At 50.3% G+C, this 23,929-nt stretch overlaps 1 protein-coding gene across 7 annotated transcripts in view; it reads right to left on the bottom strand.

Moving 5' to 3' along the window:
* Positions 1–5,951: 5,951 nt before the first annotated feature.
* Positions 5,952–23,929, bottom strand: part of Sfswap (splicing factor SWAP) — a 78,721-nt gene continuing 60,743 nt past the window's right edge. For 4 of the 7 annotated variants that reach the window (XM_059249582.1, XM_059249583.1, XM_059249587.1 and 1 more), the window contains 5 exons: positions 22,609–22,874; positions 16,173–16,298; positions 8,175–8,348; positions 6,855–6,927; positions 5,952–6,332 (listed from right to left, as the gene is read on the bottom strand). In XM_059249582.1, the coding sequence (XP_059105565.1) occupies positions 6,267–6,332; positions 6,855–6,927; positions 8,175–8,348; positions 16,173–16,298; positions 22,609–22,874 (705 nt within the window). In that variant the 3' untranslated portion in view covers positions 5,952–6,266. Of the gene's footprint in view, positions 6,333–6,854; positions 6,928–8,174; positions 8,349–16,172; positions 16,299–17,244; positions 17,398–22,608; positions 22,875–23,929 lie in introns of all 7 variants that reach the window. The other 3 variants (XM_059249580.1, XM_059249581.1, XM_059249584.1) reach the window with 1 other exon arrangement.

Here is a 23,929-nt window from a genome sequence, read left to right as displayed (position 1 = left end):
CTCTGGGGTTCTCATGTTACTGAGATGCTACAGGTTCTGTCCTTCTGTGGCTGGCTTGTCTCACTGAGTATGTCAAGGTCCAGCCACACTGTGGCAAGTGTCAAGATTCCTCTTTTTTTTTTTTTTTTCTTTAAGACTGAATAAGCCAGGTGGTGGTGCACGCCTTTAATCCCAGCACATTGGAGGCAGAGGCAGGTGGAGCTCTGAGTTTGAGGTTATCCTGATCTACAGAGCAAGTTCCAGGACAGCCAGGGCCACACAGAAAAATGCTGTCTCAAGAAACAAAAACAAAGCAAAGCAAAACCAAACCAAACCAAACAAAAGGCTGAATAGTTTTCAACTGTCTACATGGACCATATCCCGTTTACCCACATGGCTGAGGATGCACACATGGGTTGTATCTACCCTTTCTGTTCATATTATGCCCCTTCATTTTCTTCGTTATCCCCTTGGCAGCTTCTTATACCCTTGGGCATCCTGCAAGTCCTCCCCTTGTTTCTGGTCCTGGGGCCCATTCTGCCTCCTCTATCCTCCTGGCTGCTGTGTGTCCCCACTGTCCCAGCACTGGCCTCAGCTTGATCTCTCAGAGGCTTCCTGGACACCCTTGGTTAGAAGCAAGCTGCAGGCCTTCCAACCCATTGGCTAAATCTAATGCCTTGCCTCCCTTCCCTACCACCCAGGTACCTGGTCTCTCCACCCAAAACTGTAGCCATCACATTCGTACATCTCTTAACATGTTATTCTAGACCTATTCATTCCAAACAATAATGAGAAAGGAAGTGTCTTGCCCTCTCGACTTTATTAAAGTCAACGTATAAATACTGCCTTTGCAAGTGTTCTGTGTTCCCCCTCCCCCCGCCCCAGCTACAGCTATCTGTTGTAGAGGAAATAACCAAATATCCATCAGAAGACATTCTGGAAATCAGCTTTGAAGCCCAATCATGGGAGCCCTGAGGCAGAACGATGTCTAATAGGCACATTGCCAACAGTGCCACGGCTGCCTCATTCACGTGGAACTGAGGCCACGTATCTCAGACAAGCCACGACCCCAGCCTTCCCAATGCACTCATGTAGCCTAGGTCGGGTGACTCTGGAACGCCCATGACGTGGGTGATAGGTGTGGGGCTGTGCTCTCGTCTCATCTTGGAAACTGCCTTGGAATGTGCAGTTTGTGTTCGTGTGCTTTTTGGCTTTTTACAATAAGATTCTAAATTTAGAGTGTTTAGAGTCATAGAGATATTGTGGAGACAGAATAGCGTGTTCCAGGCTTTGTCACCAACTTGTACCACAGCCACTTACGCTGCCACCGCTCATGGGCACTTGAAGGCCCTTATATCAGATTTAACCAATAGTGGGTATGGTGGTATATGCCTGTAATCCCAGCACTTGGGGAATAGAGGCAGGTGGATCAGGAGTTCGAGGCCAGCCTCAGCCACATAGCAAATTTTAGATCAGCCTGAACTATGTGAGACCTTGCCTCAAAGAAAATCAAAAGATTTAACAAATGGTTCCGGCAACCAAGTTTCCCCTAATGTCACCTGTCCGAAGATTTCATCCAGGCAGGACATGATGTTTAGTGACTTACTTTGGGGGACTGTCTGGTACAGTCTGGTACAGTCTGGTACTGTCTGGGACTTGGCTCCTATTATTCTCACCACCAACTCTGTGCTTTTCTGTCTATGAGTTTGCAGAAAAAGAATCATGGCAGAATCTATATTCCATTGGGCGAGAATCTGTGACGTAGCAGGGTGGCGGTGGTGGCACACCCCTTTAATCCAGGCATTTGGGAAGACAGAGGCAGGTGGATCTCTGATTTCGAGGCTAGCCTGGTCTATAGAGTGAGTTCCAGGACAGCCAGGGCTACACAGAGAAACCCTGTCTTGTGACTTACCGTGGAGGGCGGTGGCCTTGATCACCTGGTCAGGGCGTTTGTGTCTGTGCAGTGTGATGTTATTCATCTGGGTCTATGCCTCAGGAAGGAGTTGCTGTATACTCCATGGGTGGGTGGGTGGGGGGTAGGGCACTGCCTGGGGGAGGGTGCAAGAGCAGTTCCCAAGTGGTCCCACAAGTCTGCTGCTTAGTGATGCTGTAGCTGTCTTAAACATGCTCAGTAATGTTCATATGGTGACAAATGACTGAGCCCACACCGCTGTTAAGTGATATGCGACTGGGTTTGAGGGCCAGCTGCCCTCTGGCTGTGAGCTGACCTGAGGACAGTAGGTGTCCACGTGAAGGATGAGTGCTCCCCGTTTGTCTCTTTCCCATTTACTTTGCTGTCTTTTATGGGCACCAGCATGGATTCACGGATATTGACTCACGCTGGAATCTAATGCGGTGTTAATTATGTTGTTCTGGTTGTGAGGGCTCTTCAGGTGGCTCCTCTGGTAAGCCCCACCCACCGGAGATGTCAGTCACTCCGGGCACTTCTGAGCCTGGCTTCCACCATGCCCTACCTGCCCAGCCCTGGTGCTAGCCAGTTCTTCAAGGAGTCCCATCATTAGGAAATGGACACAGGGGCTAGTCTGGGCACTGGATGCTAATGTCGCTGAGGGCTCAGAGCTGGTGTTCTACTACCCCTCACCCCCACCACTGCTTTCTCCCTCCCTCACCTCTGCCCCGTGTCACTTGTGCGTACCCCCTACCCTGCCCCTTCACTCCTGAGACCTGCCCATTGCTCTACATCCCTCTGGAATGCTTTGACGGCCAATAGACTTTACTGGACACTGGCCTCCCACTGGCCTCTTGGGGTTCTCTGAGGCGTGCACAAATCCGAGGCTGCTGTGTTTTTCATCTCTCCCTTAAGGCATCTCTGTGAGAAGGATGTGCCTGGCTGGTGGTGTTAAAACTGAGCAGAGGCCATGGCCAGTACAGTGGGGCCTCCTCTAGATATGCGGAGCCCTTGGCTGCCAGGTGTTGTGTTCTTGGAGCTGGAGATTTGCATGCAGACAATGGAGGCATCCTCAGAAGCCGAGGACGGCTCCAGGGGTTCTGTGGCTTACAGCGTAGCCGCTATTCCATTTGTTTCTGGTTTTGCATGTATTTTTGAATTAGGAAGACGGCTGTACACAGAAGGGAAGGAACCTGGGGTCATTTCTAGGTTGGTGAGGGCCTCATCACCATGTGATCGGTCCTGGGCAGGACACAGGCTGTGTGAGATGTGGGTGAGTGGGGAGCCCTCCAAATGCTTTCTCAAATCTTCTGCTTTCTGATGTTCATGTTTCCCTAAACTGCCCCCGCTGAACAGCGTATGAGCCTGTAATTAAAGCAACTTTTCATATTGCTGAAGTGAAATGGTGCAAGCTGTCCTTCAGCAGACCTTTTGCAGTCTAAGATGACTGAAACCTCAGTGGATACGGGGGTGTCGGGGTTGGGAGCTGGAGACACAGGCCCTTTGACCCTGCACCTCCTATTCTGGGGTGCAGTGAGCCCTGGGTGTCTGTACCTAGCCTCCTTGCATTTTCTTGGGTAACAACACCTCATTTCCTCTGAGGCTGAATATTCCCACTGGACACATGGCGGTGCTGGTTTACGCCCATGGAAAGCTGTTCCCTGAACTTGAACCCTGATCAGTTGAAAGGGCGGGTATCACTGGCTGTCAGGGTCTGGCAGGGCCACCAATATGTATACTCTCTTGGGGAGTGGGAGGTGGCTTCACCATGGGGATAGTCGGTAGCCTACAGCCACGAGAGCCTGGATCAGATCCTTACAGACAAGGACAGAAAGGAGGGATGTGGGCAGGGGACAGCTTTGTCCTCAAGGGGCTTTGCCTGGCTTGAAGTCTGTTTATAAAGGGGGCCACTGGGCTCCTGCTCAAGTTCTACAAACACAACCCACACGGTCCTTAGCGCTGAGCGCTTGAACCTAAGCATCACCCTAGGCTTCTTGGGTATCTCAAAACAAAGATATTGTGAAGTTCCTCATTCCGTTATGAGCTGACAGAATCCCCCACAGAGTTCCAAAAGAAGAGCACTAGTCATCACCACCTACCGGTGCCCTCCCATGACAGAACAGGTGCATTAGAGAGATAGATTCGCACTCCTTTGGACATGGACTCCCAGATGACACCTTCCCTGCTGACATATTAATCCCGATTCACAAGCCCAGGACTTCTGCAGTGCAAAGTGATACAGCAGTGAAAGGGGACTGCACTTGAACACCAAGGCACAAGACACAGACTACCACAGACCGGCACCGAGCAGCAGCCCTGCTCACCGAGACGCCACCCTGACACCAACAGAGACTGCAGAGCAGGAAACAGCCAGCAAGTAGTGCATGGGAGAGCGACACCAACACTTCCAGTTTTTTAAAACATAGAAATCACTTTACTTTTTGTGCATTGAATGTTTGGTCTGCATATATGTGTAAGTATATGTATATGTACCATGTGTGTGCCTGGTGCCTGTGGAGGCCAGAAGACCTAAGACTGGAATTAGAGACAGCTGGGAGCTGCCAGGTGGGTGCTGGGAATCGAGCCTGGGTCCTTCAGAAGAATTACCAGTGCTCTGAACCATTGGACCATCTCTCTAGCCCCACCCCCACCCCCCTTTTTTTTTTTTGTGACAGGTTCTCACTATGCAGCCCTGGCTGGTCTGGAATTATGTAGACTAGGCTGGCCACTTCATTTTATTGATCATTAAAAACATAAGAAATGAAAAGGAGCCCCTTTTCAGCCTGGCAAGGTGGTGCACACCTGGCAGCTTGGAATGTGGGGGGCAGGAGGATCAGGAGGAGTTCAAAGTCATCCTTGACTACATAGTGAGTTTGAGGCCAAACACACAGTACGTAAATATAAAGAAAAATTCTGCACACATATAAAATCCTTTAAAAAGTTAAAAAAGTTCAAGGCCAGCTTGTCTACGTAGTGAGACCCTGTCCACTCCCAACACACACACAAAGCACAACTAACAAGCCCCTTGCATCCACCTGACTTACTGTAAGGGTCTAGAATCACCAGTGGCAGTGACTGGCACACTCGGCCAGCCCTTTCACTCTCCAGACTTACCCAGGACTCTGTGGTTCCGGCAGGCAGGCAGGCAGGCAGGCGAGGTTTGTGGTTCCGGCAGGCAGGCAGGCAGGCAGGGTTTGTGCTGTGGCCAGGGAGGAGTGGCCCCGTGGGAACCAGAGACTCAGATCAGGCATGCTCAGTGTCACAAAGCCCTCAAAGGATGTCTTCAGCACGTACGTTTATAAAAGTCACTATTTGTAGCTGACGCCATGGGGGGAGGGAGACAGGGGTCCGGGCACTGGTATAACCTCACCTACCCGAGGGAGGCACAGAGATGGCCACCAGCCCGGTGAGGACGACAAGGCATACTTGGCACAGGTATGGAATGGAGGAGCCCAGCAGGTGCCTTGAAGGCAGGTGGGGGTCCTGCCTGCTCAGCAGCGCTTGCGGGGCCATCTTGGGGGCCATGTCTCACAGACACCCATTTTCTAGGGCCACCAACTCCCATCACCTTCCCTGCCCACGCCACCAGCTTCTGGAGGCTGTGAGTGTCCTGACAGAAGAGCCAGGACCACTGTAAGGAGGGAAGGAGCCCATTTCTTGTCAGGCACACAGGACGACCTGCGAGGGAAGTCCGACCCACACAGAGTAGTCCCGGGGATATTCAGGTGTTAGGAAGGAAGCAGGGCTCTGACCTCAGCCTCCGCCAGCAGGGTCTTCATCTCCGCTGTCGGGACCCTGAGTACTTTGCATGTGAGTACTTTGAGAGCAAAGGCCTCCTGAAGGGAGGGATGCACAAACCTGCATCTTCCTGGGGGCAGCTGAGAGCCAGAACGTCGGACGACCTCGTGACTGACTGTGCTGGCAGAGGCCCGCAGGGGACAGAGGTGGTTTACCTCAGAGCATTCCCCTTCCCCAGCTGGAGAGAGAGAAGCCACCACTGGAGGGAAGTCCCATTTTCCCCACATTAAGTGGCAGACACATCAAAAGCAGAAGCCGCCCCAGCTGCTAGCTAGAAAAGGTGTTTCTTCCCGTTTTATTTGATAATACATTTTCACAGAAACATGATATATTTACAAATATACAGGTAAGAGACTGCTGGTCAAAAATCTGAAACGGAAAATGTCACCAAAAATTTACAAAAGCCACCGACTGACTCAGGGAGTCGGGCTGGAGAAGCTGGCGGCCATGCGTGCGTAGTCAGCACAGAGCCTGAAGCTCAGCTTCTGCCTGGGCTGTGGTTTCTCTGAGCCGAAGCCCAGCACCGGTGGCCACAGCCGTGCACGATGCTCTGCCTGGGGCGGGCTCCGCGGCTGCCATCTCAGGACGCGCTGGTTTGCAGGTTTTTTGAAGCTGCGAGCATTGCTCTTACTTTGGCCATGAGATCCTGTGGGGAGACACAGAGGGACATCTCAGCCTCCTGCTAACCCGTCTTGGAAGGAGACAAGGTGAGGACAGGAGGCAGCCTCCAGCAGCCTCCAGCAGCCTCGCTGTCGACCCGATCCATGCTGCACAGGGACCATAGGAACCCTTAGTCTTGTCACAAACCTCTCACAGCTGGGACCCCAGGTGGCCTTCGGGTACATGCAGGGCCCAGGATGTGTCTGTCAGTCACCTGTGGAAGACTCGGGGTCCACAGCATGGTAACCCCAGGAGGACATGAACTTCCTGTGGAAGACGAGGCTCCCCAGGAAGTGATTCCTCCCCTTTCCCTGCCTCATGGGCTCTGACTTAGTGCTTTGCTTGGTTGTGGCAAGGCTCAAACCCCTGAGTCAACAGGTGACCAGCCCAAGATTCTGACCTGGGTCAGTACTGGAGAAACAAGGGGCAGAAGGAAAATTAGCACAAAGAAAGCAAAAATGGGACCCCATTGTAAGAGATGAAGAGGAGAGGAGCACTCCCATCTTACCTGAGTTATTTTGCTCTGCACAGAGGAGACGATTGCTGAGGAGATCTGGCCATCTTTTTCCTGAGAAACCCCCCTAATGCAGAGGAAAAAGCGGAGGTTCAGACACACTCCCGAATCTGAAGGCTAGTTCCCACACCCTACACTCCAGACCTAACTTTAAAATATCCACAAGCTTAGAAACGCGTTGTGTGTGCGTGTGGGGCAGAGGTTGATGTTGGGCGTCTTCCTCTCCTGCTCTCCACTCTTTTTTGAGGCAGGGATTCTCTTGTTGTTCATGGATTGGACAGCACTGGATCCTCCCGTCTGCACCTCAGCCTGCTGGAACTGCAGGTGCATATGTTGTGCCCTGCTCTTCACATGGATGCAGGATCAACTGTAGGTCCCCATGCTTGTGCTATACGTACTTTATCCAGTGAGCCATCCTGCCATCCCAGGAACGTGCATTTTTATACCCATTTTATAAAGTGAACTTTAACATCGACATTATGCAACTCTTGGGAAGACGAGGCCTATGAAGGAGGCACCTATCAGGAAGGCCAGGAAGATCAGAACTACAGCCCTTCTGCAGATGTGGACGCTGCCCATGTCCTAGTGATGGGGCTTCCTACACTCACTCGGGATGGCATCCTCAGGGTGTGGAGCTCTTAGGTGAGCTGTGTCCCTCACGGCGTGGCCATGGACCTGTCGGAACTGAGTATGCCCTGTTCACGCTGACAAAAGCTCCTATCAAGAATGCAGACTTTGGGGCTGGAGAGATGGCTCAGAGGTTAAGAGCACTGACTGCTCTTCCAGAGGTCCTGAGTTCAATTCCCAGCAACCACATGGTGGCTCACAACCATCTGTAATGAGATTTGGTGCCCTCTTCTGGCCTACAGGGACACATGCTGTATACATAATAAATAAATAAATCTTTAAAAAAAAAAAAAAAAAATTAAAAAAAAAAAAAAAAAAAAAAAAAAAAGAATGCAGACTTTGTCCCCGCATGGCCAGCTCTGGACTCACGACTCCCCAGACTTCAAGGCTTGATTGTTTGTTAGATGCACTTCCAGCAGGGATAGCCTCCTGAGACCGCTTGTCACCAAGACCCACTGAGTTCTGCATGGTGCCTCAGGAGCTCTTTTACCCATAGAAGGTATCTGAATGCCCGGGAAGGCATGGATTCGGAGGAGGTGCTCCCACACGTTCCTGTCTGAGGTCACCCACTTCAGGTCACTTGTGGTCCCCTATTCCCAGAGAAACAATGGTGGGGGGTTCTGCCCAGGCCTCACTTGCCCCGCCTTGTTTTTTTCCCACTGAGAGCCGCCCAGAGGTCATGGTTACCTGGAACGCTCCTGGGAAGAACCTCGGCTCTCCACAGGAGAGATGCTGGCCGAGTGGACCGAGTGGGCTGAGGGACGCTGTGCTGCCTGCTTGCTCGGGGATGTTGACTGGGACCGGGCCTTGGCCTTGGTGCGAGAATGTGATCGCCGCTTCTTCTTCTTCTCGTGGGGACTTCTGAAAGGGAAATGCTCTTGTCAGGGCACATGCAGTGTGACAAGAGGGCAGTCTGCACTTGTCTGTTTCAAGGGCCCTTTCACACACGTGGGCTTTTTTGTTCTTTTTGAGACATATAGTACAGGCTGGCTTTGAACTTGCTCTGTAGCATCTGTAGCATCTCCAAGTTCTGGGATTACAGGATGCACCACCAGGATTGGTGTGTGCAAGGCAAGCACTTTACCACTGAGTATATTTCCAGCTCATGTACATGCCTTAGACAGCTGTAATCCTTCAGCCAACAGAGTCTGTATATCCACAGGGTACTGAGCTTTAAAAGAACCATCCAGATGCAAGCCTCTCCATAGGGGAAGCTTAGTCCTGGGGAAATGTCTGGCATTTACTGTACAATGAACAATCTATTTGCATTGAAAATACCAAGATAACTACCAAGGGCACCCTGTAGGAAAGTCTATACTGCTTTCTCATTCATGCCAAAAGATAGGAAATTATCAGCCAAATCCTGCACATACCCGCTTCATCTGATGATAACTCAGGAGGAGGCAGCCTGGGCCTGCTCTGCATGTGTCTGCTGCACACAGTGAGCTCAGCTCTGACCAGTGCCCTGTTCCTACCACAGGACAGGGCTGCCAAGGCCACCAGTCCCCGTCCCACTCCTTCTGAAGGTTCTGGCATTGCCTTACTCTTTCTACCATGTACAGATGTAGGCAGGTGCGTGTGCGTGTGCGCGCGCGCACACACACACACACACACACACACACACACACACACACACACACACAGACTTGGTACATGCAGTATCTTCTTTTAGATCTACTCCCTGCAGATCTACCATTGACTCCTAGAGCTTTTTCCTCCCTTCTGGGCTGCAGGACACCACCAGGCAGCCTCCCTGCTCGGCCCTATCTTTCTAAGTGTGTCCATTTTATGGGAACCCTGGTAAGTCACCGTCGCCCACTTCTCTTGTGCAGGCACCAGGGACCCAGCTCTAAGACATCTGGTTTTCACAGAGACACAAAGGCCCTTCCCAACCTGGCCCAGCCCTCTGCCCTCCAGAGAGGCCTAGGTATGGAGGCCAGAGGATGACTCTGTAGATGGTTCTCTCTTCTTCCACCTTTTCCTAAGTCCTGGCGATCAAATCCAGGCTGCCAGGCTTGCATAGTAAAGCTCTTTCCTTGCTGAGCCATCTCAGAAGCCCTGATTTAATCTTAACAGTTTGACCTCACATAAGAAGTCAAGCTTTTGCTGGAGGAAAGCAGTTTGCTCTCTTCTGAAGCTGCTGAGGTGCACTTTGCAACTGGGTCCTCTGTGCTGTTGCTGAGTGACCAAACAACACTGCGGCTGTTGTTCTGGAACATCCCTTTGGTGTACTTCAGTCTATTTCACCCTCCGCACTCAGCTCTGGAGGAACCAAGCCCCACACCACTGTGCGGGGCTCAGCAGTGCTTCTACGTCACCTGTAAACGTGGGTGTGTCCCACATGCTCTTACACTAACAGTAGCACTGTCCTGCGTGCAGCTGCTAACCTCACACCTCCTTGCTTCTGTGGCCTAAACATCCCCAGTGCACTCTGGGGAGAAAAGCGGCTGTGAAGTCCAGCAGGTGCACTGTAACCTTGTGAGAAACTAAAGCTGTTTTTAGGAGGCAGCCTCAGGCCTGCAGCTGGGAGGACTGGCTGGTGAGCACCCTCGCCCGCCCATGCTAAGTGAGGCCAGTGAGCAGGCAGCGGAAACCTGCTGTGGCTCCCTTACTCCTGACTGCCAATGCTCAGCATCCTTCTGAGTGAACCCTGCTAACGTGGTTCTCTGTGAAGTCGGTGGCCTCCGATGTTCACATGGACTTCAGAGACAGGCACTGTGGGCGTCTTTTTCACTGGGAGAACAAGCACTTGGTTTTGTAACTGCCTCTGGAAGCAGGCTTTTGACTTTAATGACACTGACTATTACACTTTCCTCCCATTGGTAGGGTCTTCTTTTGTGTTCTTGAGGGTGTGTATGTCCGCACATGTGGGAAGACAACCTCAGACGTCCTTCTTCAGTTGCTATCCATTTGGTTTTTTGGAGACAGGGTCTTTTACTGTGTAGAACTCTGCCTGCTGAGTTCAAGGCCTGCCTGCCTGTTTCCCTGATACTGGTATTACAAGCACGTACCACACATCTGTTTTTCTGTGTGGCACCAGGGGATGGAACTCAGGTTCTCCTGTTTGTGTGGCAGGTACTTTACTGACAGGGCTGTCTACTCAACACAGTAGGGTTTTTTGGTTTTGTTTTTTAAACATCTTAAGGAGTCTCAGGCACACATTCTGTTTTCTGGTTCTGGCTCTTACATTTCGACAGCTGACCGAAATAGAACTAACATCTGCAGGTTCTTCTTTCTCATGCCAGGGTCCAGTGGGCTGAGCAGGTTCCGCTAGAGGATGCTCCTGTTGACTGCCTCAGTGCTGCGGTCTACCCACAGGTCAGGCCACAGTGTGGCTTTAAGGATGCTGCATGCTGCTCAGTGCTTTACCGCAAAGCTTGACTGTGGTGTCTACCAGGATCTGGGTATCTCCAGGTCAAACTCTTCCACCTTACCTCTCTGACTGCCATTGTTTCAGTTTGTCTGCCAGTTGCCCAGAAGTCCTAGCAAGTGTGCTGGGGTTGGGCTGGATCTAGAGACTGCAGAGGAGAGCAGGTATGGGCAGTCCAGTTTGCTAGAGGGTTGAGGTGCAGCTCATGTTTCTCGGGGTACTGGTCTGTGAACACGAATGTGCAGAATCCTTTCTGACGTAGGGATTAGTCACGTGGTCTTAGGGGTGAGTGGGAAGTGGCTGCCTCTCCCTGCTGAGAAGGTCCCTGAGTGGTTACCTCATCATTCCTGCATTCTAGATTCACAGGGAAAACTGGTCTGGAGCTGGAAGCCAGGTCCTAAGACTGTAAATTCCAATTCCTAAACTGGATTTTCCCAATAGACAAGGAACAGATCAAATGATGTCCTCCTGTGTCAGTCTGGGACTCCGTCCGTCTCTCAGAGAGTCAGAATTCCCTTATTATCCATTATAGGTCTGCAGGCCTTTCCTGCCTGATTAATTTAACCATAGAATGGCCAATTCTTTGACCATTTTCCACAGTCTCCTTCCTTAGGCTGCTGTGTTTATTTGCAAACGTCCCCCTCACCTCACTTTGATCACTTCCTGCTTCTGCACTGCCTCTGATTTGTTCTTCCCCAGACTGTTAAGATAACCTGGACCCTGTTTCTACACATCTGCTCTTCTGTAGTATACTGCGAACATTACGGAGAGTGGCTTCCTTCCTAGCTGGTCCCCTGCACAGGAGAAAGGCCACACTTTCAGACTCTTCCAATGACAACTTCTCTCAGCAAGGGGACATGCAAGCATGCCACCAACTTCCTGGGGCTTCCCATACTGATACAGGTCTGCGGCACACTGTACTGTGGTAAGGGATAACGCTATGACACAGAGCACGACTGTCCTGGTCAGGGTTGAGCGCCAATTTTAAAAGCAGGTGTGCCTTTGGGCTGCCAGCTGTGGCTGTGTCTCTGCTGTCTGTCTGTCTGCTGCACTTTATGCTGCTGTTTCTGTTCCGAGGACTGAAGTGTTATGGTTCCATTTTGCACACATTTTGAACATCACATCCTGATGATAAAACACCTGCCTCAGAGAGACAGCCCTGGCCCTAAAGTGTCTCCTTTAGGGTGGGGGGTACAGCTCCATGGTAGAGTGCTTTGTTTAGCCATTCGAGAGGCTTTGGGTTCATCCCCAGCACTGCCCAAGCCTCCAAGTCCCCTCAAACCACTTTATAAACAGGTCCAAGATCTGTCTGACACGCTTACATTTAGAGTAATTTTTCACATAAATTTTACCCATCAACTTTCCCTTGCCCTCATTTGTTTTCTTATTCTTCCTGAGCTTTTTTTTCTTGAATGAAGGGTTTTTAAATGTTTTATAGCCTCTTGGCTTTTGTTCATTTACTTACATATTTTTTTTTTTTTGAGCCAGGGTCTCATTATGTAGCTCTGGCTGTCCTAGAACTATGGAGACCAGGCTGCCTTTGCCTCCTGGGTGCTGGAATTAGAGGTGTCTGCCAGTGACCCCTGGGCTTCACCTCATATAAATATTAAAAAAATTTATATTTACTTGTTTTGTGTGTACGTGCACACATTTGTGTGCATGTGTGCCAAGGCTCACATGTGGAGGTCAGAGGACAGACTGTGGGCGTCAGTTCTGTTTTCCACCATGTGGGTTTCAGAGATAAACCCAGGATGTCAGGCTTGGCAGCAGGAACCTCTACCCACTGAGCGATCTTGCCAGCCCCCCCCCCCCCCCCCATGCTTTTCAGCTATGTTTTCCTGGTTGTTGAGGGGACTGTAACGTACATCCTCTACATTTTCCAAGTTCACCTTGAATGAGTACCACTTCACACACGGTGAGAACCTTCAGTCATTAACTTCAGATGCTTGGCCAGATGCCGTGCTCTACACAGGGAACACAAAGGCAAGAAGCCGTTCCTACTGACTCCTTCCTTAGTGCAGGAGAGTAAGCAGGACATCCTGGTGACTATGGTGCCGTCTTGTGCACTCTACTGAAACACGATTCACCATGCACACACATGCCGTGTGTTGATGCTGCTGTTTGCTTTCATGCTTTGCCAATTTTGTTGTGTTGTTTTTGAGAGGGTCTCAAGAACTAATGTAGCTGGGGATAACCTTGAACTCTTGACTCTTCTTTCTCCACCTGAGTGCTGAAGGGCTGGCCAAAGGTGTGCATTGCCAAGCCCTGTCTACCGGATCTCACTAACAATGTGCAGCAGGCTTAGATCCTGGTTTCCAAACCTTCACTAAAAGGAAGTGGGGTGGGCTGGAGAGATGGGTCAGTGGTTAAGAGCACTGACTGCTCTTCCAGAGGACCTGGGTTCCGTTTGCAGCACCCACATGGCAGCTCACACCTGTCTGTAACCTCAATTTTCTTCTGGCCTCCACAGGCAACCACACGTGATGCACAGACATACATGCATAAAAACACTCATATGCACAAATAATAAAAATAAAATGGAAAGGAAGAGTAACAGAGAGAAAGGGTGGGCCCCAGAGCTGGGGCAGGCCAGGCAGCAGAGCCTGGACATTTGTACAGGGAAGCTGGCTTGTGTTTGAAGAACAGCACAGCCAGAGTCAGAACAATGTGACAACTGGCTTGGAGGCTCTGGGAGTCTGTCACAATCAGACAGGATAAGGTAATAGGAAAATGTACAGTCAACAATGTCCAAAGCAGTGCTAACAAGGGAGGGGCCAGCTAATGACAGAAGAAGAGACAGGACCACAAAGTAGCCATTCTTGCCATCACCAACTAACATGGCAGAAGACTGCTGGAACAGTGTTCACATGCTTTCCCAGGGTCCCCTAGAAGGTGACTTGTTTGTTCAGGGAGGCAGAGGCAACTCTAGCTGAGGGACAAGGTGTAGCATCACTAAGGATGCATCTCCAGAGTACTTGGTGTTCCTTCCAAGGATGAGCACCATGATCCTGCCTGTGGGCCTTCTGCAGCGCTGGTCTGGACTCTAACACCCATGGGAAGGGCAGTGGACAGAGACAGAGGGAAACATAAGAGGACATGCAGCTAAGCGAGCTGCTGACCGAATGTGTGTGGGTGCTCTCAGTAACACGTTGAAACCCCTAGTGAGTGGGTGGGGTGGTGCACACCTTTACCCAGCACTTGGGAGGCAGAGACAAGCGGGTATCTGTGAGTTCAAGGCCAGCCTAGTCTACAGAGCTAGTTCCAGGGCTACACAGAGAAATTTTGAAAAATAAAACAAACTAACAAAACCCCACCCTAATTAGCGGGTGGTAATCAGTCTGGAGGAAACTGCTTCAGATTGTGCTGTATGAGAGCAGCAGCAGGCCCCTCCATCTGGGTGACGTATCCGAGTATCAGTGAATCAGCACAGGCTACTGGACTAAAGCAGACCCCACCCATGTGCTGAGACGGAAGGGTGGAGGAGAGCATCTGACAAAGGACAGAAGGTGCTGGATGGCAAGTGGAGCAGCCCCAGGTCTGCGGCAGCGGGCGGAGAGCACGGTGGCTGGCAGTTGTGCAGAGTCAGTGGCTGCTCCTGGAGCAGTGCTCGGCCGAGAGGCCTCTCCCTGTCTTCTGGGATGACAGTGCTCCAGCAGAAGGTCCTGATGCCCAAGACGGGGATAGCTGCCCCCGCACTGCAGACACCGGCCCCTCCACCACCACCTCCCATCATCTCCTTTGAACGCAAAGGTTAATTTGAGGGCAAAGCAGGAAATCTTGTGTTAAGAGAGATCCTGTGCTGTAAGAATTAATTTTAGACCATGCCCTTTACATACACCAAAGGTGAGGATGCATTTTCAAATGTTAGAGCACTTGCTTAAGGAATGAATTCTACATGCTGCAATAGCTGGTGGGATGATAAAGGCCGGATGTGATTTATAAATGTGAACTTGTACTGGAAACCTTTGCCAACTCCCATCACCTTCCAGCCTGTCTGCTGGTTTCAGGTTAAAGAAAGTGATCTCTTTTTCCCAATGACCAGCTAGCTAACAGGCCGCTCTGTGCTGCTCCACCTTAGGCCACCTCCAGAGGGGGGATTCTGTGGCCACTGCTCATGTCCTATGGTTAGCATTGTGGGCAACAGCTGGGGCCCCAGATGTATACTGTTCACCTGTAATCCAGGGTCTGTCTCCTAAAAATTCTGGCCTTTCTGGCTCTTTTGTCCCCTGACAGATAGAGGTCTGATGACTCCTGCCCACTTGGGAATTAAATCCACCAGGAGACACTGGCTGTTAGAACCAGCGGAGGGTGCTCCAGGGCTGCACCCATGCTGGGAACATGGCTCCCATGGAGTGCTACACCCACTGCAGCTACTGTCTAGATTTCCAGCGTCTCCCAAAGGCTTACACACAAAACACCTGGTCCCCAGAGTGGTGCTTCAGGGAGGGACTAGGACCATAGAGAGGAACCTAGTGGAAACCTAGCAGGTCCCTGGGGACATGCCCCTGAAGAGGGTAACATGGCCCAGCCCTTCCTTTTTGCTTCCTGGTCATGACGGAACGGTTTGTCCCTAATATGTGCTCTTACCACAATTCACTGCCCCAGCACAGACCCAAAGCAACAGGGCTATAGAAACAGAAAGGTGATTAACACAGGAACAGAAGCAGGCACCAGAGTGTAGAGAGGTTTTCCAAAGTTAGAGATGAGCCAGAGAAAGTGCCAGGGCCCCAGCGTGCCAGGGGAGGCCAGGGTAGCTTAGGGCTTCACCAGGTGGAAGTGCCAGGAAGCTGTGGCTTACAGGGTTCAAGGGCTATCCCTGGCTATCAGGGGCCAGGCCCAAACTTAGTGGCTGGGACTTCTGCTCTATACCCATGTTGGCTGACCTCCTCCCTGCCCTGCTCAACACTGTCTACCACCCAGTCTCCAGTGGCCATTATGGAGACAAAGCAGGACACTGAGACAAGAAGTTCAGTGTTCTCAGCATTGACCCCTCTGTTTCCTACAGACAGGTAACAGTCCCTACAGAGGGACTGGGGCAGGTCCAGAGGAGATAGCAAGGTCCCTGGGCTACTGTTAAGGAAAAAACAGGGTCCAGAGCAGAAGCCACGTGAGGGTTCCAAAGGCATGGACACAACTGTGCCCTGGATTCCCACATGCTCCTGGTGACCCACTGCCCCAAGAGACAGTACCCACCACTAGGTGAGCCTGGGCTCCCAGAGGAGACATTACCACTGAAGTTACCTACAACTGTTTCACACAGGTGACACCAAGACTTCAGACATAGTTTTTTGTCCCTGTGAGAGAGGGTGGCCTACCTGGACCGGGTCCGTTTCCTGCTGGCTCCAGGGCTGCTGCTCATCCGGTAGGCAGTGGGGACACTCCTGTCCTCCCGTCGTCTCTCAGGAGAGTGCACTCTCCTTCTTGGGGACCGAGAGCGTGACCTAGACAGAGAACAAGGCGGACTTCAGCTCTTGGCTGAGGCCTGGTCTGTGTGGTGTGCACCTCCCTAGCGTGAGGCCAGAGAGGCCGCTGTCTGAGATACCAGCTGCTCAGGTGGGCCCTGCCCTACTGAAACCAGCTCAGAGGCAGAGCACCTCTCCCCCGACGCCTGCGCTGCTGCAAGGCGCAGGGCTCCAGGAGGCCGCGCTTGCCCCTCCCTGCCCTGCCGTGTGCTCACTCACGGCCTGAAGCTTTCAGCTCACTCAAGCTGCTCCTACCCTCGGGCAGGGAAAGGCGCTGAGACCCTGGCCAAGGCCTGCAGCTGCACCTTGCCATTCCTCCTGTCACCCATCTCAGGCTATATGGTAGGAGGCAGCAGGAAGCCCAAACCCCGCAGCTGCTCAGAACATGACGTCCTCATGACAGACTGACTACCTGAAGTTGACGGGAGGTTTCATGGACACAAAACCATCTGTTAATCTTTGTTTGATTCATGCTAGGATATACTCCACATACGGCAAGAGAGACCCTCAGACCGCTCTCCCCCTTTGTGGGTGTAGAGGTCCTTAATAGAGGGTTCCCCAATGAAGGCTTGAGACTTCTAATTTAGTTCTCCGTCCATTTGCTATTTCAGGAAAATCTCCAATAAGCAGAAATTTAGGGGGAAAAAAACCCTACCAAACCCAAACTCCTCTTTGTTCTGTTTCCATGACAACCCACTCAAAAACAATGTAAAGAGAGCAGTTTGATTCCACCACTGGAAAAAGTTCTTCATTGAACCATTCCAAGCACAATGAATTCCGCCCTCCCAATAAAAACAACACACAGTTGTTCAGGAATCAAGTTCTGGTCACACCCTGGCTCCCATGAGCCCATGAGCAGGGCCGGTCTAGGTGGTGTGCCTCCCCAGACCTTCCCTAGGCTACAGAGGTGGGGGCAGTCAGACACCTTGACGGTTTACCAGGTTTCCCCTCAAAAGAGCTCCAGGAGTCAAAGGTGCTCGAGGCCGAGGCTGCCTGATAACTCTCCTGCTGTGCTGCCGCCACTGCCGAGCTGCTGGGACAAGGCTCCACACTCAAGATCCCTGGGGAGGCTGAGGGCCTGCGGTTGGAGGCACATACTTCACATTCAGAATGAAATGTGCCGGGCTGGGTGCTACCAGAGCCGTGAGAAAGCTCCGCTCACTCAAAGCTTTAGCACCTATGGATGCTTAGCATAGAATTCTACAATAAACTCAACAATTAGGAAAAATAAGTTAGTTTTTAATGCCCGCAGATTCAGAACGTTGAAGTACAATACTGTTTTGCAGTGGCTAATAGTATTATGAATTCTTTGGAGCACATGGCTGTTCCCAGTAGAGTTCAAACCTTCTGGGAAGGAAGCCCTGCTCAGAACAGGGCAGCAAATAACAGCCAGTAATTCTTTAGGCTTCACTTTAATTAAGTAAGTCTTAATGCTTTTAATTTTGTTAACCAGGCTCTTAATACTGATGCCAGGACAGTGCAAGAGCCAGGAAACTCAGCTTAAAAGTAAATCTGTAGTGCAATGTCACCATAGGCCTTCTTAAAGAAGACAAACCGATCTCAATTCAAAACTGCAGGCATAGTGCAACAAAGACATCCCTTCCTCAACAACCACAATGCTGTGCTCTGAGAGGCAGGACTTTAATGATCAAACTCCAAACTACCGTCCGAAGGCCAGTGTCTGTTCCTCACTGCTCCCGGGCTTCTCACAGCTGTGGGCATCAACAGGTGACTCGGCGGCCAGGCTCTGGATCTAACTAACCCAGTGGGAACTGGCTACTGGTGCTAAGGTGAACTGGACTGGGGTCACGTCACCTTCTGTTCATTCCATTCACAGGCTTGGCACTGTGAAGTGCAGGCACCTGAGCCTTACCCAGCTTGGTCACAGGTCACCTCAACATAAAACTGCTGTCCCACACCCGTATGGGGAGTACCACCACAAAGACAGTTCCAATCAACCTCCTTCTTCCTTTAAGAAGCAGGCTTGGGGGATTACGTGTCCTTTTCTGGTTTAGTACATAGTTTACATTGAAAAATGGGTTGTAAAGACTCACCAATTTCAAACTAATAGAACCTCAATTTTATAGACCCTCAATTTTATAGAACCTCAATTTTGCCTGCACAAGTTCTTTCTTGCTTTTTTGTTTTGTTTTGTTTTTCAAGACAAGTTTCTATGTATAACAGCCCTGGCTGTCTTAGAACTAGCCCTGTAGACCAGGTTGGCCTTGAACTCGGAGACCCACCTGTCTCTGCCTCCCGAGTGTTGGGACTAAAGACATGTGCCACCACACCCAGATTTCTTACTGAATGCTAAATCAAACCAGCAAGAACCAACACGTCTCCTCAGCCTGCACTCCTCCCCCGCTGAAGGGATTTAGGGAGTTATCCTTAAAGAAATGTCTTTATCTCACATTTCCTCCACACCGTCGGGCTGCCCGAGAGGTGTTCACTCAGCTGAACACCTCGACACTAAGGGGATCTGACTTCAGAAGGTAACAAGTAAGCAGCTTCCCGGCGCCACTGGTACACATTAGCTCAGTACCACCCAAACCACTCCACGTGACTCAACTGTGTGCCTGCTGCTTCCCCTCAGGAAGACTGAAGCTGACAGAGCATCTGTGAGAACAGGAGCAACACCCGCGGACAAGTCTTACACTTCGGTCAGTGCTGACGCCAGTTCCTCACACCACTATGCTTTCTGAGGCACTGGGTGGTGGTATGAGATTAAAGGTTTTTGCTAAGAAGAACTTGCCTTTGCAGATCCAAAGTCACCTACAGTTTGGACATATTGAGTAAGCGGTTTCGGCCCTAGGAGCACATTAAACAGTAAAGGAACGTCATACTGTCCTGCATTTTATATGGGACCAGAACCACTTAGAATAGAGAAGACAATGCACTTCAGTTTCAGTATGCTACCACAGGAGAATGCCAACAACTGCAGCGTTTTACTTTGAGCTAGCAATCATCATTTAAAAATGACCACTTAGGCTGTGCCAGGCCTGAAAAATAAGTCTAGTATGTCCTATTGTAGATGTTACCATGGCAATGGGTTACTCTACCTGAAAAGATAGTTAAAGACAAAATAATGACAGTATCATCAGCACTTTCTGCACTGTGGTCGGAAAGTCAACAGCACATAGCACGGAGCTTGCCATCCCATTTCAGCCACAACTGCAGCATTTTATTTGTTTGTTTCTGTCTTTAAGATATGGTCTTAGTATGAAGACCAGACTGGCCCTGGACATGCTCCCTTCTTCTGCTCAGTCTGAGTGCTGGGCTCATAGGCATGGCTACTGCACCTGCCATAACCATGGCTTCCAAATGGCTTTGATCCTGGGAACGGCAGTGCTGGCAGGGCCTGGACTGGGCAAGCAGTTCTGCTTTCAGCTTGGGGAAATACAAGTCTACCCCACAGAGCCAGAGCCTCTGTGTTCAGGAGCAAGAGCAAGAGGATAAAGGGAGGCCAGAGGGTGAGGCCCATGTGCAGCCAAGGACAGCAGCTTCCAGGGGCCATGTTCTAGCTCTTGGGGTGCTGTGCAGGCAGACAGCAGCTGGAAGGTGGGTCACAGTATCAACTCGCCTATTCTGCAGCAAAGCTGGACCTTGTCTTGATATTTTATCTAAACTGTAAAATCAAACACCGAAGACCGACTTATCTAATGCCCAAAATTATGTGAGTTATTTAACCAAATTAATCAAAAGCATCTTTTTGATCCCACCTCAGCCACTGAGGAGGAAGTTTGGGGAGCTTTGAGAATAACCAGCTCTGCTGACATTGTGAAACATTTTCACCGAAGGTCAAATTAAGATAAAACTGGTGGCCTACCATCAGAAGAAATAATGGTCAGAAAAATTTCAGCTTCACTTTGTCTTTTAACTGATAGTTACACTAAAGAGTAGGGTTTTGCTCCTTGGACCTGTAGGCACTGAAAATACAAAGTGTTATAAATAATGTACTTGTATAAACTATGCAAATCTAAGTCTACTGCAAACTTAAAAACATTTTCAAAGGTAAGATAACCTACAGAATAAGCTAGTCCATTATAGGTAAGGACTATGGTTAACTATAGCCAGGAACTTACAATGCAGGGGTTAGGTGAGCACTCCAGGTCAACAGCACTACAGCCCGGGGACAAGCTAGACAGATGGAGCACAGGGAAGAGGGCCGTGGCAGTCTGCCCTACCACACACTGAGGTTAGTGTGGTGCCTGCTTCGACTGGCTCAAGGCCTGGGAGTCATGAGGGAACTGTTCTTCCCCTAGAGTAGAGGAAATTAGGGAGAACTGACTGGCCAGAATGAGGCTGAAGGATTGCTATAGCCTGTGTTGTTTGGATCTGTAACACAAATTCTAGGAGCTTAAACAAAAGTAAATAAAAATCTAAAGCATGACAGCAAAACTGTTCATTTAATCATGAAATGGCAAGCTTTCTGCATGTGCACAGTAGTGGTAAAAAAATGTTGAACTTCCAAGAATTAGAACCAAAGGTTCACTCTCAATGAGGACAGAGGGTCAGACACTTGTCAACCCTGGGGTTGGTGTGGATAAAGACAGAGAAAGCACACTGCTTTTTAGGACGTATCCAGAGAGACCAATGTACGTAGTACATATAAGAACACAGGACACCAATGTCTATGGATAGTGCTGACATCATCCCAGAAGAAAGATGTGTACCTGGAGTGAATTTGGGGTGTGTGAGGGCTCAGAGTCCAGGGGACACCATGGATGCCCACGGCAGGATGAGCGCTAAAGACAGGACAGGCGTACTGAATCTCTCTCACACTAGTGACTGCTGAACTTCATTTTCAAACCTTTTAACACTAAGGGGTATGCTCTGGGACCGCTGAAGTTCATGTTTACTAATTCTGTTGCCAGAAATGCTAAACTGCTTCTTCAACACCTGGCTCCTTATCAAGAGGGCTTTTGGTAGGATGGTTGGAGAGGCAGCAGGCTGCGATGAAGAAATAGATCCACACAGCTGCCTCATTCACACTCCCTTGCAGATACTGTACAGAACACCTCAACACAGACTGAGTGGGAAGGGCTGCCGGACCACTTCACACTCAGAAGCAATCGGCATAGGAAAGTTCATTCACACAAAAGAACCCCAGCATGCTAGCCTACAAATTTCTACAACTCAATACATGTGTCAGGCTCACTTTATAACCCGTAAACCATTAGACAAACGATCCCCACTCTCTGTAAGGTGGTCATATGTTCTCAAATCTGCTCTATAGCTGAAGATGATCTTGAATGCCTTGATCCCCCTGCCTCCATCTTCCAAGCACTGGGACCACAGGCATGTGTTACCACACCTACTCACAATTTCCTTTTTCAAAAATTCTGGTGGGAGGGAGAGGATAACTTTGTTTTGTTTTCCAAGACAGGATTTCTCAGTGGAGCCCTGGCTGTCCTGGAACTCACTCTGTAGACCAGCTCAAGGCTTGAACTCAGAGATCCTCCTGCCTTTGCCTCCCAGTGCTGGGATTAAAGGTGTGTGCCACCACTGGCAACTTGTTTTATTTGTGTGTGTATGTGGAGGCCGTAGGGCAAGGCTGGGTGTTATTCCTCAGCGGCCATTCACTGTGGGTTTTTTGTGTTTTGATTTTTGAGACTAGTCTCACTAACCCTAGTTAGCCTAGAACTTGCTATATAGACCAGGTTGGCGTTGAACTGAGAGATCCACCTGCCTCTGCCTCCTGATTTTATGAGACAGTCTCTCACTGGCCTGGGTTTTGCTGATTAGGCTAAGCTGGCAAGACAATGAGCCCCAGCCTGTATCTGCCTCCCTGTGCTAGAATTAGAGGCCCGCACTACCAGGCCCGGCTAACTCCTCATGCTGTGCAACAAACTGTACTGACGGAGCCTAGTGTAGTTTAGCCTGGCCTTGAACTGGAGATCCTCCTGCTTCCACCTCCTGAGTGAAGAGTGAAGTATAAATAAGCTATGCAGAGATAAGAAACATAAAAAAAATCATTTAACCTGTAGTGGCTGATAAGCTTTGAAAAGCCTAAACAATGAAAGATTTCCTTTAGATTTCCAGGATGACACACACACACACACCCCTAGTGCATTCACCAGTCTAGTAAACACTGTGCTCATTTTAAACCTTCACACACACACACACACACACACACACACACACACACACACACACACACACACGTTTCACCAGCCTAGTGAACACTGTGCTCACTTTAAACCTTCTGCTGGCTCTACAGGGGGCCAGAAGGAGGCTCAGCAGGTAGGGCAGAGCAGGAGCAGGAGGGCATGAGCGCCTGCACACCCACCTCGAGCGCCGCACTGTCCGGTAGGCACTGGGCAGGGAGTGCTTGGCTTTGGAGTGGGATCTAGACCTGGGCTTGGAAGACGAGTGGTACTTGGGGGAGCGGGACCTCGTTCGAGACCGTTTTTTGTGCTTCTTCTTCTTCTTTTCTCTTTCTTCTTCTCTTGGTGGCTCTCTGCATCTGCTTGAAGGCCTTTCTGGAGGCTTCACCTCTAACAGGGGCAGAGTTCTGCCTCCAACCAGCAGAGGACAGGGCATGACACTGGTGTCCTGGAAACATAAGTGAATGTGTGGATATCAACAGGAAAAAAAAAAAACACTTACAATGTAGCTACTGCAGTGATTATCCAAACAAAATCTCCCTGCTGGGTGGGGAGGATCACACCTGGGATCGAAGCACGTGGGAGGCCGACAGAGGAAAAGTGCTTTGAGTTGGAGGCCGGCTTGGGCTACAAAATTAATTCTAGACTAGCCTGGTTTACAGTGAGACCCTGTCTCAAAAGACAAACAAACCTCTGGCCTTTCAAGAAAGAGTTTAGTCATCGAATGCTACAAGTGGAAGACTTCTCATTTGGTACCTGGAGGATTTGGCAGTAAGGCTTACGGAAAAACTCAAAGAAGATGATCTGTGTGACCAGCCTCCCATACTGCCCCAGATGTCTGGGAGCCCTGGAATGGGATGGGGAACGCAGTGGCGTGCATGCAGCTGTGGGGAGGAGGGCCCAGCCTTCCTGCATCACTCGGGTCCACTCTGGCAGCTGATTAGCATCCCTGCGCACGACTGATTCTTACAGAATTTACAGGGGTTGAGCTGAGGCCAGATGGCTACCTGCAGTTGTCAGACAGGAGAGCGAGCTCTCAGCTTCTCCTTGAGCTCCCTGCTGCTTAGGCCCCTAGCTCAACCATAGACAGGCTTATCATCATTGATGCAAGTCTTAGCTATCATACAGACTGCTTAAAAATCTAGTGCACCATTAATCTCTTTCTTCTTTTAGATAGGGTCTCACCTATGTATCCCTGGCTGGCCTGGAACTCACAGAGATCTGCCCAAGTGCTGGGATTAAAGGCAAATTTCTGTGAGTTCCACCATATCCACCCAGTAATACTTTTCTATGTCACTATGTCACTTACAATCACACATGGATATGTAAAATGGCACTGGGCAGAGCATCATGTAGAAGAGGACCACGTACATGTGCATGGTGGAATGCCACCCTGGGGAAACCTGCCCATCCTGAGGAGCTGGCTGAGTTAGGCTCTGACAGATGTAGTAGTACACCTGTGAAATGATCTCACGTCCTTATAGAGCCTGTAAGAACTCGTCT

The sequence above is a fragment of the Peromyscus eremicus genome, chromosome 23, assembly GCF_949786415.1.
Source record: "Peromyscus eremicus chromosome 23, PerEre_H2_v1, whole genome shotgun sequence".
NCBI classification, from domain to species: Eukaryota; Metazoa; Chordata; class Mammalia; order Rodentia; family Cricetidae; genus Peromyscus; species Peromyscus eremicus.
Note: the sequence above shows the minus strand (reverse complement) of the source record. Positions and strands in the feature narration are given on the sequence as shown.